This window comes from Pan paniscus, chromosome X (assembly GCF_029289425.2).
Source record: "Pan paniscus chromosome X, NHGRI_mPanPan1-v2.0_pri, whole genome shotgun sequence".
NCBI classification, from domain to species: domain Eukaryota; kingdom Metazoa; phylum Chordata; class Mammalia; order Primates; family Hominidae; genus Pan; species Pan paniscus.
This window is the reverse complement of record NC_073272.2, coordinates 54941645-54954490: the sequence shown is the minus strand read 5'-3', so window position 1 is coordinate 54954490 and position 12846 is coordinate 54941645. Positions and strand designations below refer to the sequence as shown.

At 48.7% G+C, this 12846-nt stretch overlaps 1 protein-coding gene across 29 annotated transcripts in view; it reads left to right on the top strand.

The window, feature by feature from the left end:
• Window positions 1-12846, top strand: part of HUWE1 (HECT, UBA and WWE domain containing E3 ubiquitin protein ligase 1) — a 150399-nt gene that overhangs the window by 127406 nt on the left and 10147 nt on the right. For 28 of the 29 annotated variants that reach the window (XM_003805901.6, XM_055106725.2, XM_063601490.1 and 25 more), the window contains 13 exons: window positions 1089-1376; window positions 3117-3372; window positions 3569-3699; window positions 4530-4744; window positions 4821-5109; window positions 5242-5344; window positions 6505-7051; window positions 7740-8340; window positions 9184-9305; window positions 9417-9573; window positions 10851-10983; window positions 11250-11452; window positions 12044-12171. In XM_003805901.6, coding sequence (XP_003805949.1) covers window positions 1089-1376; window positions 3117-3372; window positions 3569-3699; window positions 4530-4744; window positions 4821-5109; window positions 5242-5344; window positions 6505-7051; window positions 7740-8340; window positions 9184-9305; window positions 9417-9573; window positions 10851-10983; window positions 11250-11452; window positions 12044-12171 — 3173 coding nt within the window. The remainder of the gene's footprint in view (window positions 1-1088; window positions 1377-3116; window positions 3373-3568; window positions 3700-4529; window positions 4745-4820; window positions 5110-5241; window positions 5345-6504; window positions 7052-7739; window positions 8341-9183; window positions 9306-9416; window positions 9574-10850; window positions 10984-11249; window positions 11453-12043; window positions 12172-12846) is intronic. The other variant, XM_063601487.1, reaches the window with a different exon arrangement.

The following is a 12846-nucleotide window of genomic DNA, read 5'->3' as shown; positions in this document are numbered from 1 at the left end:
TAATGATTGCATTTTATTAGTAATAGAACAGGAATGTGTGCAAGGGAATGGAGAGCATACTTTAAGAATTTTGGGCCAGGCGCAGTGGTTCATGCCTGTAATCCCAGCACTTTTGGGAGGCCGAGGCGGGTGGATCACCTGAGGTCAGGAGTTCGAGACCAACCTGGCCAACACGGCGAAACCCCGCCACTACTCAAAATACAAAAATTAGCCAGGCTTGGTGACACTCGCCTGTGGTCCCAGCTACTCAGGAGGCTGAGGCAGGAGAATTGCTTGAACCCAGGAAGTGGAGGCTTCAGTGAGCTGAGAACACGCCACTGCACTCCAGCCTGGGCAACAGAGCAAGACTCTGTCTCAGGAAGAAAAAAAAAGATTTTGAAGGGCTGGACGCAGTGGCTCACGCCTGTAATCCCAGCACTTTGGGAGGCCGAGGTGGGTGGATTGCTAGAGCTTAGGAGTTTGAGACCAGCCTGGGCAACATGGCAAGACCCTGTCTCTACTAAATATACAAAAAATTAGTCAGGTGTGGTGGCACATGCCTGTAGTCTCAGCTACTTGGGAGGCTGAGGTGGGAGGATCACCTGAGCCCGGGAGGTGAAGGCTGCAGTGAGCCATGATTGTGCCACTACACTCCAGCCTGGGCAACAGTGAGACCCTGTCTCCAAAAAAAACCAAATAGAGTTTTGAACGAAATTCTGACCATTTCTTGCTCCAAATAGATGAAGTGGGAGGATCAATAGGATTTTGGTAGTTAGATTTTCTGTGTACCTATAGGTCAGAGACATTTAGCCTCACCCTATATGGCCTGACATCTTCCCCCTTCCACCTGCAGGGCACAGAAAGGATTTTATTCTTAGAATCCACAGAGTCAGAGCTCCAGTTCTTGCATTCTTAGGACAGAGATAGCACTGTGCCTTAACCTTCATCCTTAGTATACCAGACCAGAGATGTTCCTTGGAGTATTTTTGTTGTGCGGATGATCACTGGCTGGGTGGGATACTTATCAGGCCACATTTGCTGATTGGGGTGGCTTCTCTCATCATTGGCTGGTTGCCCCTTAACCACTATTATTGTTCTTTCCGAGAAAGATGGGACGCCTATGCCTGACAGCTACCCAACAACCCCATCTTCAACTGATGCAGCTACATCTGAGTCCAAGGAGACCCTTGGCACTCTGCAATCCTCACAACAGCAACCAACACTCCCAACCCCACCAGCTTTGGGAGAGGTTCCTCAGGAGCTGCAGTCTCCAGCTGGAGAAGGGGGCAGCTCTACACAGCTATTGATGCCTGTAGAGCCAGAGGAATTGGGTCCCACAAGGCCAAGTGGGGAAGCAGAAACAACTCAGATGGAGTTATCCCCAGCTCCCACTATAAGTGAGTAGAATTTCAACATTTGGGGAGGATGAAACAAGAGGGAAGAAAGGATGTCTTTGTAGCTTCTCTTTGCTCTCTTGCTTGAGAGAAATAGTAGGAGTTCAACTTCTCAAATAATAAGATCTCGTCTTGCGCATTCACTTTCTTAAGTGAAGTTGAGGTCCTGAACTGGTGATAGTTGAATGTCTAATGATATTGGTGATGATACCAACAGTTCATTGAGGCAATTACTCTGTTTCTGGGCCATCACCCCAGGCTTATTATTTAAAAACAACTCTCCAGCTGGGTATGATGACTCATAATCCCAGCACTTTGGGAGGCTGAGGCAGGGGGATCATTTGAGCTCAGGAGTTTGAGACCAGCCTGGGCAACATAGTGAGACCCCATCTCTATTGGGGGGAAAAAAAACTCTCCAAAATCGATGGTGTTATTTACATGAGTAAACTGAAACTCAGAAATGAAATAATTAGCCCAAGTCACTCTATAAGTGGTTGAACTAGAATTAAAACCCAGATCTGTCTGACTTTAAAGCTTACTCTCTCCTTCCACAGTTCCCAGGATGGCAAGCATGTCATCCCACACTTAGAGCTCTCCCATTCTCCTGGCAGACACTGTTTATCTCATGACACTATTTCTCACTGGTTTGAAATGGGGCCTGAAAAGTCTTCTCAGCAGTATTTCAACAGGATAAATTGATACCTGCTTGCCATCCCTGCTCTATACCATCTTGCTTGTGAAGTTCTCTGGAGAGACCTTAAGGTGTCAGTTTTTTCTTTCAAGGAACCTTGTTAATTTTATTTTATTTTTATTTATTTATTTTTTGAGAAAAAGTCTCGCTCTGTCACCCAGGCTGCAGTGCAGTGGTGTGGTCTTGGCTCACTGCAACCTCCGCCACCCAGGTTGGAGTGATTGTCCTGCCTCAGCCTCCCAAGTAACTGGGACTACAGGTGCACGCCACCATGCCCAGCTGATTTTTGTATTTTTAGTAAAGATGAGGTTTTGCCATGTTGGCCAGGCTGATCTGGAACTCCTGACCTCAGGTGATCCACCCGCCTCGGCCTCCCAAAGTGCTTGGATTACAGGCATGAGCCACTGCGCCCTACCGAAACCTTGTTTATTTAGAGAACTACAGGGATATGCACGTGCAAGTGGTGCCTGCAGTGAATCAAAGTGAAAAAATCCCTTACCCGGGCTGGGCACGGTGGCTCACACCTGTAATCCAAGCACTTTGGGAGGCCGAGGCAGGTGGATCATGAGGTCAGGAATTCAAGATCAGCCTGGCCAAGATGGTGAAACCCCATCTCTACTAAAAATACAAAAAACTGGCCGGGCGTGGTAGCAGGTGCCTGTAATCCCAGCTCGTCAGGAGGCTGAGGCAGAGAATTGCTTGAACCCAGGAGGCGGAGATTGCAGTGAGCCGAGATTGCGCCACTGTACGCCAGCCTGGGCAACAGAGTGAGACTCCATCCCCCTGCCAAAAAAAAATCCCTTACCTGGATTGCCTAGGGAAGATGTTTCACAGGCATGCCTGGAACACAGTAAATGTTCAAGAATTGATAGAAAGGGCTTCAGCTGAACCTTAGAAATCTCAAAGTGAGATTGAGAGGGGGACAGCAAGGGAGAAGTGAGAAATCTGAGCTGAGATGCCCCTAAGGAAGCAGCCCTATCAAAGACACCTTATCTGTCATTTTGCCCCGGTTCCAGATAGAAACCTAATCTCTCCCTGCGACTTCTTCCTAGCCTCACTTTCCCCAGAGAGAGCTGAGGATTCTGATGCACTGACGGCTGTCAGCAGTCAGCTGGAAGGCTCTCCTATGGATACAAGCAGCCTGGCTTCCTGTACCTTAGAGGAGGCTGTGGGTGACACTTCAGCAGCTGGCAGTTCTGAGCAGCCCAGAGCAGGCAGCTCCACTCCTGGGGATGCCCCACCAGCTGTGGCGGAAGTGCAAGGCAGGAGTGATGGGTCAGGGGAATCTGCCCAGCCACCTGAGGACAGGTAAGCATGTGTGGGCAAAAGAAGGGTAGGATATATTGGAGGGTCTTTCAAAGCACATTTCATACTCGTCAACTAATGGACATGCTTGTTATGCTGGGGAGATAAACCTGGTTTCTGTGAGAAAGGGGTATTGTAGCAGTGTTTTATAAACGAGAAGACATAATACAGACAGCAACCTGAGCATGATTTCCCTCAGCTCCCCACCTGCATCCTCTGAGAGCTCTTCCACCAGAGATTCTGCCGTGGCCATTTCTGGAGCAGATTCCCGAGGAATCCTAGAAGAGCCGTTGCCTTCAACAAGCAGTGAAGAAGAAGATCCCCTTGCGGGTGAGTTCCGTGTATGCCCAGGTCATCCTGGGATTGTTTTGGCTTCTAGTAGCCCTTGGCATGGAAATGCCCACCAGCCAAACAGTTCCATTTAGATGGAGGGCATGTATGTGGGAGAACTGACAATAAGGGGGGGTGCTGGTATGGCATAATGAAACGGGTCCAGCCTTAGGAGTCAAACTGATCTTGGCTCACTCAAATTCCCCCACTCTGCCACTTCTACCTTTTACAACCTAGGGTCATTATTTAATTTCTGTGATCATGAATGATACCGAGGGGGTGATGATATCTGCGTGGTAGGTTATTTATGAAGGGTAAGTAACAGTGCATGCAGTCTAGCAAATAACAAAAGCTGTTCTGAGCCCAGGGAAGGTGGGGTGGGCCTTCTCTGTGTCCCATGTCTTGCAAGCAGTGAAGACATATACACTGGTTTCCCTCAAGGAGTGACATGGGTTTATTTTCTCCAAGTACATATTAGGCACCAATAGAGGTGTGAGAGGCTGGGCGCGGTGGCTCATGCCTGTAATCCTGAAAATTTGGGAAGCAGAGGTCAGAGGATCACTTGAAGCCAAGAGTTTAAGACCAGCCTGGGCAACATAGGGAGACCCCATCTCTACAAAAATATATATGTAAATTAGCCAGGCATTTTGGTGCATGCCTGTAGTCCCAGCTACTCAAGATGCTGAGGCAGGAAGACTTGAGCCCAGGAGCTCAACGCTGCAGTGAGGCAAGGGTTGCACCACTACACTCCAGCCTGGGCAACAGACCAAGACCCCGTCTCAAGCAATTAATAAGGCGTGAATCCCTTTACATGTTATATCTCCCTTCAGGTATCAGTCTCCCTGAAGGTGTGGACCCCTCTTTTCTGGCTGCCCTGCCTGATGACATCCGTCGGGAAGTTCTACAGAACCAGCTAGGCATTCGTCCACCAACCCGGACTGCCCCCTCCACAAATAGCTCAGCGCCTGCAGTGGTGGGGAATCCTGGTGTGACTGAAGTGAGCCCTGAGTTTCTGGCTGCCCTGCCTCCAGCCATTCAGGAGGAAGTATGTGAGCGGGAAGGTGGTGGGGCCAGGCTGCCTGGCAGGAGAAATGCCCTCATTGACTTTTTCTGCTCCATAGGTACTGGCACAGCAGAGAGCTGAGCAGCAGCGACGAGAACTAGCACAGAATGCCAGCTCAGACACCCCTATGGACCCTGTGACCTTCATCCAGACTCTGCCCTCAGACCTGCGCCGTAGTGTCCTAGAGGATATGGAGGACAGTGTGTTAGCTGTGATGCCACCTGACATTGCAGCTGAGGCTCAAGCCCTGAGACGAGAGCAAGAAGCCCGGCAGCGACAGCTCATGCATGAGCGTCTGTTTGGGCACAGTAGCACCTCCGCACTTTCTGCTATTCTCCGAAGCCCGGGTACAGAGGGAGGCAAGTGGGAGGGCTCTGGAAAGCTTTAGCCAGATGAGGCTATGTTTTCTTACCTTTGTATTACCTATATCCAGTTTACACCCTCTCCACAATCTCAGTTTTCTTTTTCTTTCCTTCCAGCTTTCACCAGTCGCTTAAGTGGCAACCGTGGGGTCCAGTATACTCGCCTTGCTGTGCAGAGAGGTGGCACCTTCCAGATGGGGGGTAGCAGCAGCCATAACAGGTACCTTTGTCTATTTTTACCTTACCATATCACCACTCAAGTCTATTAGCCCAGCTCCCTTAGTTTTATAGGTGGAGAAGCTGAAATCCTGACAGGCAGGATGGATGGTCTCTCTAAGCCATTTCCTTGAATAAGTGAGAGAGCCAGATCTTTGGACTCCCCATTCAGAAAACTACACCTTTTGGTTAGTCTTGCTACCAAAGACCACAATCGCAAAAGCAGGCCGGCAGCAGGTGCTAACTATGGTTTTAACAAGAAGGAACACCACTTGTCTCCCATGCAAGTAGTAAAACAACTAACCACCTGCCTTGAGTTTGTAACACCTAGGCTAAGGAAGTATAGAGGAGTGAGTTAGCCAGGCTAAAACAGAGTGGGCCTGACATGCCAAAATGTGAAAGGAGTGATTGGTTCCTACAAGGCCACAAACTCCTGGTAGTCTAGAGAAGGCAGAAACTAGCATTGTCTCCTAGACTTAGGTATGGTCAGATTTTACCAGTCGATGGATGATACCTGGGCTGGAATCTGTGCTGTCTTCTCAGTCGCCGTGTGATGTAGGGCAAGTCACTTAACCTGTTTGAGCCTCTTGTTTATCATCTCAAAAATGGGTGGTTCTCGGCCAGTTGTCGTGGCTCACACCTATAATCCCAGCACTTTGGGAGGCTGAGGCAGGTGGATCACTTGAGTCCAGGAGTTCAAGACCAGCCTAGGCAACATGGCAAACCCAATCTCTACTAAAAATACAAAAAGTAGTCGGGTGTGGTGGCACGCACTAGTAATCCCAGCTACTCAGGAGGCTGAGGCACGAGAATCACTTGAATCCTAGGGGGTGGAGGTTGCAGTGAGCCGATATCACGCCACTGCACTCCAGCCTGGGTGACAGAGCGAGACTCCATCTCAACAAAAAGCTGGTGGGGGTGGGGGGCTTGATTCTCTAAGCTGTACAGCAGCCCTGAAAGGATGATGTACAGTCATTGTAAAGTGCCTGGTACATAGTAGACACCCAAGAGGGCAGCTGTTACTATGAAGAGCCCTTGGACTGGACACCCACCTTTCTCAAGCCTCCTTGGAGATACCTAGCTCATTCCCCTCCCCCATTCTTATGCCTAATCCCAGAGCTCTAGCCACTGAAGTGTTACCCAAAAACCATGTTCTGTTTCCAGGCCTTCTGGCAGTAATGTAGATACTCTCCTCCGCCTCCGAGGACGGCTCCTTCTGGACCACGAAGCCCTTTCTTGTCTCTTGGTCCTACTTTTTGTGGATGAGCCAAAGCTCAATACTAGCCGTCTACACCGAGTACTGAGAAATCTCTGCTACCATGCCCAGACCCGCCACTGGGTCATCCGCAGTCTGCTCTCCATCTTGCAGCGCAGCAGTGAGAGTGAGCTATGCATTGAAACACCCAAACTCACTACAAGTGAGGAAAAGGGCAAAAAGTCGAGCAAGAGCTGTGGGTCAAGTAGCCATGAGAACCGTCCCCTGGACCTGCTACACAAGATGGAGTCGAAGAGCTCCAACCAGCTTTCCTGGCTCTCAGTATCCATGGATGCAGCCCTAGGCTGCAGGACTAATATATTTCAGATCCAGCGTTCAGGGGGGCGTAAACATACCGAGAAGCATGCAAGCGGTGGCTCCACCGTCCACATCCATCCCCAAGCTGCTCCTGTTGTCTGCAGACACGTTTTGGATACACTCATTCAATTGGCCAAGGTGAGGGTTTCAAACCCAACTCCTGGGGATGGAAGAAGGGTGGCAGCAAGAGCCTGGGTGAAAGTTGAACACTAAGCAGGCTAGCGTGTCTTTTTGCTCTTATTTTAAGTGTTGAGCCCTGTATTGTTTCTAGGGGATTGTCCTATATATTTCTGGGGGTTTTTCTTCATTCTTTTCCATTTTTATGTATGTCTTATTTAGTCATCAAAACAACTGGGCTGTATGATTCCTGTTTTACAGATGAAGAACCTGAGATTCAGAACATTTTATTCATTTTGTCTTACGATTAGAAAGTGATGGAGCTGGACCTAGAATTTAGTGTTCTTTCAATAATAAGCATTGCTGCCATCTATCAAAGGCCTGCCTTGTGCCAGGCACTGTGCAAAATACATCATGTCGTTTAATCTCCAACAACTTTGCAAGGAAGTGTAGTTATCATCTCCATTTTATAAGTGCGAGACTAAAGCTCAGGAAAAGTTTGCTCGTGAGTCTGTATTGCTACAAAGCCCTCATTCATTTCTCTAGGCTGCTTTACTGTCTGTTGGATAAAACTCTTATATGACATATCCGCCAATATTTACCAAAATTGTCTGAAGGAGTCTGGGAACCAGTTGTCTTTTCCCTATCAGGAAGGCTCATCCTCTGTGAAGACGTCCTAGACCAAGCCTTGTCCTCCTTTTCCCGGCAGGTATTTCCCAGCCACTTCACACAGCAGCGGACCAAAGAAACAAACTGTGAGAGTGATCGGGAAAGGGGCAATAAGGCCTGTAGCCCATGCTCCTCACAGTCCTCCAACAGTGGCATTTGCACAGACTTCTGGGACTTATTGGTAAAACTGGACAACATGAATGTCAGCCGGAAAGGCAAGAACTCCGTGAAGTCAGTGCCAGTGAGCGCTGGCGGTGAGGGGGAAACCTCTCCATACAGCCTCGAGGCCTCTCCACTGGGGCAGCTCATGAACATGTTGTCACACCCAGTCATCCGCCGGAGCTCTCTCTTAACTGAGAAGCTCCTCAGACTCCTTTCTCTCATCTCAATTGCTCTCCCAGAAAACAAGGTGTCAGAAGCACAGGCTAATTCTGGCAGCGGTGCTTCCTCCACCACCACTGCCACCTCAACCACATCTACCACCACCACCACTGCCGCCTCCACCACGCCCACACCCCCTACTGCACCCACCCCTGTCACTTCTGCTCCAGCCCTGGTTGCTGCCACGGCTATTTCCACCATTGTCGTAGCTGCTTCGACCACAGTGACTACCCCCACGACTGCTACCACTACTGTTTCAAGTAAGTGTGGATGTAGACTGGGAGCTGTGGGGTATATACTGTGGCACCCACTTCACCCCCTTTTCCATCCAGATAGTTCTCCCTCAGTGATAGCAATCAGCTTGGTTTGTGTTTGTGAGAGCAGAATGTGTTCATTCTCATCCTCATCTGTCCCAGTTCTCTCGCTCTGTCTCCCTCCATCCCCGTCTCTCTGTGTGTCTCTCTTTCTCTCTCTCCCCTGCCTCTCACACACACACTCTTTTGAAGGTCAGCAGGCATTCACTGAATGTAGCTTCCCTAGGCTAGGCACCAGAAGGAGGAAAGAAAGTTAAGTTCCATCCTCAGGGAATTCCCAGCCTTTACAGTTGTGTTGAGGGAGCCAGTTCTCATGGGAAATAGTTCAAGGGCAGGCAGGATACAGTGTGATTCAGAGTAACCAGATCATCCCAGGAAATAAAGGTAATGAGCCCTGCCACAGATTAGTAAGAAAGAATTATCTGAAGAAGTAGGTTTTAAAGAATAGAGTGGGCCATGATGGTGGGGGAATAGTTGGAAGAAATGCCTGGGGTTTCTTTTTCAGCTTAGAAGTTACAGTCATAAGAGTCCTCTTTGAGTTTATGGTGAGACGTGATTGTGCCACTGCATTCTAGCTTGGGCAACAGAGCAAGACCGTGTCTGTAATAAAAAATAAAAAGCCTTTATCATCCCAAGTCATTTAGATTTGCCTTTGGTGGGTGGGTTTTCTTTTTCAGTACTTTCCCATTTTGAAGCCCTGGGCAATTCAGCGATTCCTTGATTTTGTCACTTAGTCCCTGGCTTGTGAGTTTCAGAGAGGCTTACAGTGTTCTGTCTGTTTCCTCAAAGTTTCTCCCACTACTAAGGGCAGCAAATCTCCAGCGAAGGTGAGTGATGGGGGCAGCAGCAGTACAGACTTTAAGATGGTGTCCTCTGGCCTCACTGAAAACCAGCTACAGCTCTCTGTAGAGGTGAGTCCAAGCTCTTCTGATCTGCTAAGACTTGGGGAGAAAGGATAAACAGGGTAGATAATGATTTTGTTCTCAGGCTGGGGCTTACTCCTTCTGTCTTCTTTTTCTCAGGTGTTGACATCCCACTCTTGTTCTGAGGAAGGCTTAGAGGATGCAGCCAACGTACTACTGCAGCTCTCCCGGGGGGACTCTGGGACCCGGGACACTGTTCTCAAGCTGCTACTGAATGGAGCCCGCCATCTGGGTTATACCCTTTGTAAACAAATAGGTAATAGCAGGAGTAAAGCATTTTCTCTTTCTGAAGGTTTCCACTTAGGTGCTTCCTCTTTCTGGAATCCTTTCCTGAATCCCCAAGCTGAATCAGATACCTCCATATCCCTATAACACAGCCTCCATGCTCCCTCTGTCGTAACACAGATTACCCTGGGTTATCATCTGTTTTCCCCTGCTCAGTTGTTTGAAAGCAAGGCTGGGTTTGTCTCCTCATCCCCGCTGCCCGGCACACAGTGGTGCTTAATGAAGGGAAAAGAGAACACATGGGAACAGCAGTGCCTCCTTTCTTCTCCATGCTGGGCACTCGTAAGAGCCCCATGATAAGACAGCTGAGGCAGCTTCACCCCTTCAAAGTATGTGCCTACACTGCATTCAGCCTCAGGAATTATAGAGTCAGAATAGTACTCTCTGCTTTTGTGTAATTTTGAGGGTACAAAAATTCTAAGAACAGTTACAAATTACCTCGTTTCTATCATCTTCCTCCCTGTTTTACTGAGAAGAAAGCCAAAACCCAGGGTGATAAAGTGATTGGACCAAGGAGTACAGCCAGGTTTTCTTTCAACATAGAGTCTGTCTACCCTGTCCCACCCTCATCCCAATCATGAGTCTCCCTAGATCTTGGCTACATACTTAGTGTTCTCTCTCCTTCACCCCCATGTCCCTAAGTCTGGGGTGATAGGAGAGTTGGTTGGCCTGTATAACTCAGGGTGTTCTTTGCTGCATGAAAATTACAACGTTCTTCCAGAAAGAATTTGGCCTCTGACCTTTCTCTCTTGGCTGCCACCATCTATTCCACACCTATGGGCCAGGCACTGTCTAGGCACTCTACCATATAATTATCTCTTAATTCTCACAGCAACCTTGTGAGGTTAGGCAGTAATATTCCCATCCCAGTATTAATATTGGTTAGCAAATTGGGCAAGGGGTCAAGAAATTTGCCTGAAACCACCACAGAACCTCAGTAATTTTGAGAGATATATGGGATTTCAACCATGGTCTGTTTAGCTCCAGAGGAGATACTGTTTCTCTTCTACATGAAACTCATTTCATGCAGATTCAGCAGATCCCTGTGGCCATAGTTAAATTGGTAGTCCCAGGTGACGGTTCGTGGACACGCATAATAAGCTGAACAGAGCACGATTCCAGCTCGCTCTAGGTTCTCTGCAGCTGAGCAATGAAGAGTGGCCTAAGCAGGTGTCTTAGAGAGATTTGGCTTTTAGCCACTTTACCAGGGGAGTCTCTGAACACTTGCTGACTCCTCTGCCTGCTCAGGTACCCTGCTGGCCGAGCTGCGGGAATACAACCTCGAGCAGCAGCGGCGAGCCCAATGTGAAACCCTCTCTCCTGATGGCCTGCCTGAGGAGCAGCCACAGACCACCAAGCTGAAGGGCAAAATGCAGAGCAGGTGGGTGGTAGCCACCCTTTGGCTGGGGGCTTGAATCTGGGATATTCTGGAAGATGGCTCTTGCTGGTTTCCTGGTCTTTTTTATTTCTCTGGGTGATTTTCGTATCTTTCCTATACACACTTGACCCATTTTTTTCTACTTCCTACTTGGAAGATTTCCTTCTGAGTTTCCTTACCCCTCTGGTTGACACCAGGAAGCCTTGCTTGCTTTGGGTGTTTATACTTTGATGCTGTCAATATACGCAAGCCACCTCTACACTATCCAGGTTTGACATGGCTGAGAATGTGGTAATTGTGGCATCTCAGAAGCGACCTTTGGGTGGCCGGGAGCTCCAGCTGCCTTCTATGTCCATGTTGACATCCAAGACATCTACCCAGAAGTTCTTCTTGAGGGTACTACAGGTCATCATCCAGCTCCGGGACGACACGCGCCGGGCTAACAAGAAAGCCAAGCAGACAGGCAGGCTAGGTATGGAACTAGAGTGTCCAGTTGAGGGGAAGGGTTGGTGGCGGTAAAGCCAGATTCCTTGGAGGTGCAGGACTTAACGGCCTGTCTCCTTCCTGTTTGACCTTTCCAAAAGGAAAATGATTATCCTTTTTTCAGAATGTTGATGGCTGCATTCTACATCTCATTCAAGCTATCTGCGTAGGAAATTCATTAGGGGGAGTGGGAATTAAGGGGGAGTGGAAATCTGGCAGGGAAGTTGGGGGCCAGCCTTTTGCTGAACAAGACTTAACTCACTAGGTGCATCTCCTTTCTGCTTCCTTGGTCATTTCTAACTAAGCCGTGGCTTGACAAATCATTTTCCCTACCTCTTTCCTCCTGTCCCACAGAACCCTCTCGCACAAAACCATCCGTCTGTCTAGCATCATGCCCCCTGCCCTTATCTGTAATGGTAAATCTTAGCGCCTGATGATGAGCACTCTGAAGCTTCCTGAGCTAAAGCTCAAAAGACCTCAGCAAGATGCCCTGTGGCAGCCCAGGAGATAGGAGAGAGAATATTGGGCTTTCCCTCTTCCTATATTTTATATCTTGCCTTCCTCTTTCTCTTTCTCCCAGGTTCCTCCGGTTTAGGCTCAGCTAGCAGCATCCAGGCAGCTGTTCGGCAGCTGGAGGCTGAGGCTGATGCCATTATACAAATGGTACGTGAGGGTCAAAGGGCGCGGAGACAGCAACAAGCAGCAACGGTTAGCATGATGCCTGTGGCCCCTCATTCATTTGTCTCTCCACTCATCCCCCCACCATGTCATCAGTGGGGTTTCATTGCCTTTACCTTGTATGCTTTTGCATTAAGTTTGCTATATGAATGCTTCTGGACAAAAGGGTTACTTTCTGTTGGTGTTTTCCTATTTGTTGATTGGTTTGTTGGTTTGATTTGATTTAAAGCTTGGCCATCATACCCCACTCCCAGCTATCCAGTCAACAGTGGCGCTTTTGCAAACTGCCTGATGCTAAGTGTTGTCTGGTTTCTGAGGGGTTATGGGGTGAAGTTTTTTTTCAGTCCCATGGAACAATGCAGGTACATCAGAAACATCTCAGGAATCCTACCATTGAAAGTCCCCCAAGCTTGGTACATATCCCACACAGCCACTTCTGTCTGTGGCTGCTCCCTCCACCCTGCCCTCTGCCTTTATTTTCCATAATCCCTTGGCACCTAGGCACTCAGGCACTTTTAGGAGGAGACCTTCAGGTACTTAAGTAGCCAGCTCAGTGTTGGGGTCCCGGCATTGAGTGGCTGCAGTAAAAGCCTGGCATCACATGTGTATGCTGTGGCACTCCCTCATTGTTTTCCTGTCCTTGCAACATGTAAGTTACCTTTCCAAGATCCAAGAAAGGTATCCTAAGACCCGATATTTCTTTGC